The sequence below is a fragment of the Bolinopsis microptera genome, chromosome 5, assembly GCF_026151205.1.
Source record: "Bolinopsis microptera isolate Bmic1 chromosome 5, MBARI_Bmic_1.0, whole genome shotgun sequence".
Lineage (NCBI taxonomy): Eukaryota > Metazoa > Ctenophora > Tentaculata > Lobata > Bolinopsidae > Bolinopsis > Bolinopsis microptera.
In genome coordinates, this window is record NC_087076.1 from 18,819,455 (window position 1) to 18,825,454 (window position 6,000).

The 6,000-nt window shown below is 35.6% G+C and overlaps 1 protein-coding gene across 1 annotated transcript; it reads right to left on the reverse strand.

Moving 5' to 3' along the window:
* Positions 1–190: 190 nt before the first annotated feature.
* Positions 191–3,598, reverse strand: LOC134815913 (WASH complex subunit 4-like). Its single transcript, XM_063824519.1, has one exon. It carries the CDS (start codon positions 3,596–3,598, stop codon positions 191–193), a length of 3,408 nt encoding a protein of 1,135 aa, XP_063680589.1.
* Between the last annotated feature and the right edge of the window lie 2,402 nt (positions 3,599–6,000).

Genomic DNA, 6,000 nt, shown 5'->3' on the forward strand with positions numbered 1-6,000 from the left:
AAACAGAGCATAAAACTGCAGATTTATTAATAAATTCAAAAATCAAGCCCATGGAACTGATTATTTTCTATATTATTCGACACAAAACAATAAATCTCAACTCAGACAAAATATAAAACATAAAAGTACACCAGATAGAAAAAGTTAGTCTAGAGATTTTTTAGGCATTGGTCTCTCACGTCGTACTTCCTCATGTGTCTGGAGATACAGTCGCTTCAACAGGAGTTTTAGTCACTTCTATTGGCAAATCTTCAAGGTCTGTTCGGAAGAAAATCCGTGCACTGCTGAGGGAGTAGTACAAAAGTTCAAACTCTTGCCGATACTGGTCAAGACGTTTCATGGTTAAAGTATTAGTTTGATCAAGTTTAATGTCGGTTTCTTTCCGTCTACTATCTTTTACAGCCTTTTCCTCGCTGCTGAATTTAGCATTGACACTTTGAAACCAGTGTAGGGAATCGAATGCTGAGTACTGATCCAAGAGTTTCAGAATATAAGCAATGCCCATACTGAAACCGTCATCGGTGAAAGTGGCCCCAACCTTATTTTTCTTATTTATCTTTTCCTTGCCATTCATCATTTGCTCCACAAAGTTGAGAGTTAGAGGCGGGATGATCATGTAGAAATTCTTAAGATGTTGGTTCTTTGAATCCCTCATCGACTTTGTAAAGACATCTACAAGCATCTTGAAATATGCTGTCCCCTCCGCAAAGTTTTTTGTAAGATTTTCAAGGACACTGTCTAATATTGCAGCAGCTTGAACTGTATCTGATGGCAGCTCTTCCTCTTTGGTCAGCTCTTCAAGATTGACAATGTCATCAAGATCAGGAACGTACCTGATAGCACTGGCACACGAATGAATTCCACCCGATCTTATCATTCTGATGTAACCCATTGCATTTCCAATGTGTGTAATTAGAATTCTGAACTGATCCAGGAATGAAAGTCCTTCAGGAGTTAGTCCTAACTTTCTGATTCCTCTGTTAAACTTATCAGCTCTTTCGTATGGATAACACTGGTCAAGGTCCTCTTTCTGTTCTTTAAAGAAACGAGCATCTTTAACAAGTCTCGAATAGATGTGGTCATCGTACAGAAACTGAGAGAACACGAAGAACTTTTTCCTCAAATACTGAAAAGTGAAATTGATCGTGGTGTTCATGATACCTGTTCCGTGAGTACGAATAGAGTTGGCAATGTGTCTGATGTTAATGGTGTTGAGGTGCTTGTTGTTACTGGACTGCTCTACAAATAGTTGGTTGTTTAAGTTGTACGAATAGCGAGAGACAAACACGTGGATGTTTCTCATTATCTCTAGAACATCAATACCTTGTTCTATAGTTTGGCTTGGAAGGTGAGCTTCAATCATTTGTAATCCATATTTCTGATGAGCAAGGTTTCTCATCACAGCATAAGATCGCCAGTCATGCAGTGCTACAGTAGTCAAGTTGTAAAATGTTGAGTCCAAATAATGAGTGACGTGCTTCTTTATGTCCATGTAAGAATCAAAAAACCTTATAGGTGGAGTAGCCAATAATGATGAAATGTTCTTTTTGCCATACTTCAGAGGGTTTCTGTCATCTAATTGCAAATGAGAGTGAGTAGATAGTCTGAGATCTGTCTCGATTTCGGTGCAGAGTGGCAACAGAATTTCTTGTTCAAAGTGGTCTTTTATATCTTTTTCCAACAATGCAAGATTATCAGTTTCAGCACTAAGATGTTTCATTAGAGATATTTGGTGATGACAATCTGCCAGTCCTGCAAAAAAGTACTGCAAATTGGGTGCAAGGGTTGGATTGTTGAACACATGGGAAAAGTACACTGGTGCAATGGATCTATGCCAGTACACAAAAGAGGTGTCACAGGCTGCTCTAACTTTGGACTGATACTCTGTTACAACTTCAATCCTCCTGAATATATTCACGAACATCATGTTATCATCAGAGTTCAATGCTTTGCCTTGCCTTGCCACCTCTATAGCAAGTTTGCAAATGGTTTTTCGAGGACCATTGCAACAACCATTCATACAGTGTGCAATCAGATTGAATGAAGCAATTATATCAAGGCTTGAGTCAGAATATCGCTTATCTTGTGTGAGCTTCTTCTTCAAAGTGTCAATGCAATTGAGAATTTTTAAGGAAAACTGCTGTATCAAATGTGAAGAGGTCATGGCAAAAACTTCCTCTTTTTCGTGGAACATACATTCAATAGTCTTGAGGAGCTGGATCAACTCAATACAGCAGAGGACAGAATTCTTTGTTATCGGCTTTGATAAGGTGTAGTGCATGTTCATTATCATTGTTACAAGAGAGGAAACATTTTTTGCAATGACCAAACCATTTATTATCAAGCCACACACTTTTTCTAGGCCAGCCTGAACAGTTCCACTGCCACTGCTCACAGAGCTGTCGACAACCTCAGAGCACCAGGCAGAAACCTGACTTTTATAAGTTTCAACATCTTTTAAAAGATTTTGTGTCGTGTTTTGTAGGAATCCCTGACGAGATGTTACAACAGCGGCATCCATCTTCTTGTCGACAAATTTACCTGAAAATGGTAGACTTCTCTTCAAAAAACTGGTAAGAGGAAGCATAACTGGCCCAGCTACTTGAATGAATGGTATTCTTTTGTGCAAATCCCATATTTGCCGGAAAGTTTTTCTGTCTTGAACATGGAAAATAGAGCTATGAAAAATAAAAAGAGTCACTGGAGATAATAAAGCCAACTGTATCTCTTCATCTTTTGAAGAAGCCGTTGCAGCATCATAAGTTGACAGGAGGTTTGCTGTTGCATATGACAGCTCAGTTTGAAACCCATTGGACAACTGGGGCAGCTTCTGCTTCATACAATTCTGGAATATGTGGCCATCAAACAATTCTATCTCTAATGCTGAAAGTAACCTCTCAAAAGTCCTTAACTTCTTTTCTTCAAAGTTAAATTGCTCAGACTTATGCACAGACCGTAGGATCGACCTATAAAGTGTCCAATGTTCATTTAATAAGTGGCTATTTTCAATGATTTCATCTAAGACAACCTGAAGGGTAAAGAGTGTTCCCAGTGATTCAAATACAGTCAGAAAATGAACATCCTTGGTGACTATAGATTGGGCAACCTTCTCTTGACCATACAGGATATCAAGCTGGCACACAATGTTTTTGGCAACTTCCTTTGATCTGGAAATGAAACATCGAATTTCTTGTAACAATGGTAGTATCCGACCTATCATAAGCTGAGCTTCTCCCTTTGCAAGAGAATCACAATCAGTCCTTTCACCATACATAAGCAACGAAGGTATAAAGTTCTCAAAAAGTTGCTGTTTGAGATGTGATACCTCAAGGCAAAGTGATGATAACACCAGGATAACTTTGTTTAGGCTTTTGTTGTCTGTTTTCACAAGGTCCATGAGGTCTATACTCTCATAAGGTGCCACTTGCAAATAAAGTGGCTTAAGGGTAAAATCCCATAAATAATTAAGATCATTGGGAATCTTCTTTCCAAGTTTGGCATCAAAAGCTTCAATAAACTCTGCATAACTCTTCAGATACTTTTGTCCCAGGTTTTTCACAACAGTTTCGTCATAATTCCAATCACCTTCAGAGATCATTATACTTTACTACATGTCCATGTGACCTGAAAAATTGTAACCATCAATGATACACATTCTCACTTAGCATGAATATCAATTAGTCAATTATTGTTGATCAATGACATGGATTTAAATACTGAAAACATATTCTACAGCTATATAGTTCTGATATACTCAATATTCAAATTTTAAGAACCAGAATTAGACACAACAAGAATTAAAATATTTTAAACTAGAACCACTGCCTTCAATCTTGCCTCAACCATTATCATGGGCCAAAACTAAAGCAATGTTTTTATCCTGGGATAAGAATAACTCACGATATGAGGAAATATTATTAGATTTAAATAGTGGACATTTGGAAATCTGCCAAGGCACTAGCATTTTAAAGTTATCATTAAATCTTTTAAAAATACCATTATAATAATAATAAATTGAATTACAAACACTGCTTTTAAGTTGAAAAACTTTTACTCAACTGTGTGAGAAAAACTACAAAAGAACAAAAAGATAAGTGCCACAAAAACTCTATCCTAAATTAACAGCCTTCCCGGCAATACACGATATAATAATATAATTTATTATAATAAATACAACAACACAATTCCGCAAACATCTCAAACCTAACTTTTGATAGTTGTTTCACTATCCAGTTGCAAACTCATCAAACAATATATTATATAAATAAGGTTAGACACCCTCGAAGCTGTAAGTTAATTTATAAATTAAATACAATAAACGATTACAAGGATGCAAAATGATAATTAAAGCACATCTTATGTATATTGTAAAATTACTTTTGTTGAGTACACAATATTCGTAATCCTGAAATAATTAACCATAGAAATATACAATTCTAATTATTTACAAGTAGGAATATTTAAGAAATATTATGCTAGTATAGAAATAAATCGAAATTGTATTAGAATTACAAATAGAATTATAATCAAATTTACACAGCAATACAATAAAAATAGTAAATAATTTAAAGATGCTTCGATTTGCTGTGCAGGACATTCAAATCAGTCAATAACTGTTAATATAATGCCCCTCTAAGGACTAAGAATCAAAACATATAATATATTACTAACGAAATTCCTAAGTGAGCATCTATGTAATTTTCAACATAAATTGTTACCTTCATGCCCACAGTTCACTGTTAAATCATATCTTATTTTATCACTCATTAATTTATTACTTATTATGTTTTACATGCTATATCTTTATGTCCTTAGAAGGGTATTCTACTAACAGTTTTTGACTGACTTGAATGTCCTGCACAGCAGATTGAAGCTTCTTAAATTATTTTTTGTTCTTATTGTATTGCTGTGTAAATTTGATTCTAATTCTAATTCTAAATAATAATATATAAATAATGAGTATAAAGTATGGTATGGTACAGTGGCGTAACGTTACCTGTTGGCTCCTCCCGCCGAAAATGCCCCCCCCCCCCCCCCCCCCCTCTGTTGGCACCCCTCCCTAAAATTGAACAAATTGGGTGATTTTAGAGGATACGCCGGTAAAATCTCTGAAAAAGTGTGTTTCTTAAGCAAAACTCCCAGTTTTACTAGTACCTCAGTTAAGTTTTTCAAAATTGTCCTAAATCCAAACAACGATTTTGCGCCCCCTAAGATTCGTTACGCCACTGGTATGGTGGGTTAAAACATTGAACTGTGGGCATGAAGGTAACCATTTAATTATTACGAAAATTACATAAATATCAGATACCCACTTCTCTAATTATTTACAGGGTTACAAATTTTGAGAAGTACGAAAGAAAAAAACAAAAAAGTAAGAGAGGCATACAGTTCTATAATTCTTTTAATAAAGTTTAAATAAAAAAGATTGTGGTTTATTTGGTTTTGCCAGAAATACACGTATACACAGGCGACCCTGCTATCTTAGCAAAAATTCCGAAACACCTTATTGTTGTCACAGAGCTGGAGTGTAGAAATAGTCAAAGCTATTGTTATTTTTTATGATGAGACACCATTTTTATTACATCCAACAAAAATGAGGATTATATAAATTGTGAAAATTTGACAGTACATTCTATATTTCTTATGTTCACTGGGATTGAATTCCAACATTTTGCTCCCAAATACAAAAAGCTTTTATGTGTTCTAGATTTGGGTGTATATATATGATATAAAGGTTGCACCTGTCAGCATCACGTGAGCCTCCAGATACATGGGCAAATTTACTTACAAATGATCGAACTTGGAAGTACACACGCATTAATAATTTTATACATATTATATGTCGATAAATGGAGTTGTCTCCTCAAGTGCAAGGGAAGCTATTTCATATTCTGATACACATTTGGTGACGGCTCATGCACATAGCTTACTGGGCAGCGCTCAGCCTGTCATTCCGCCTAATCTCTAATGAACATAAATATAATAGCCTGAGGTCCCCAG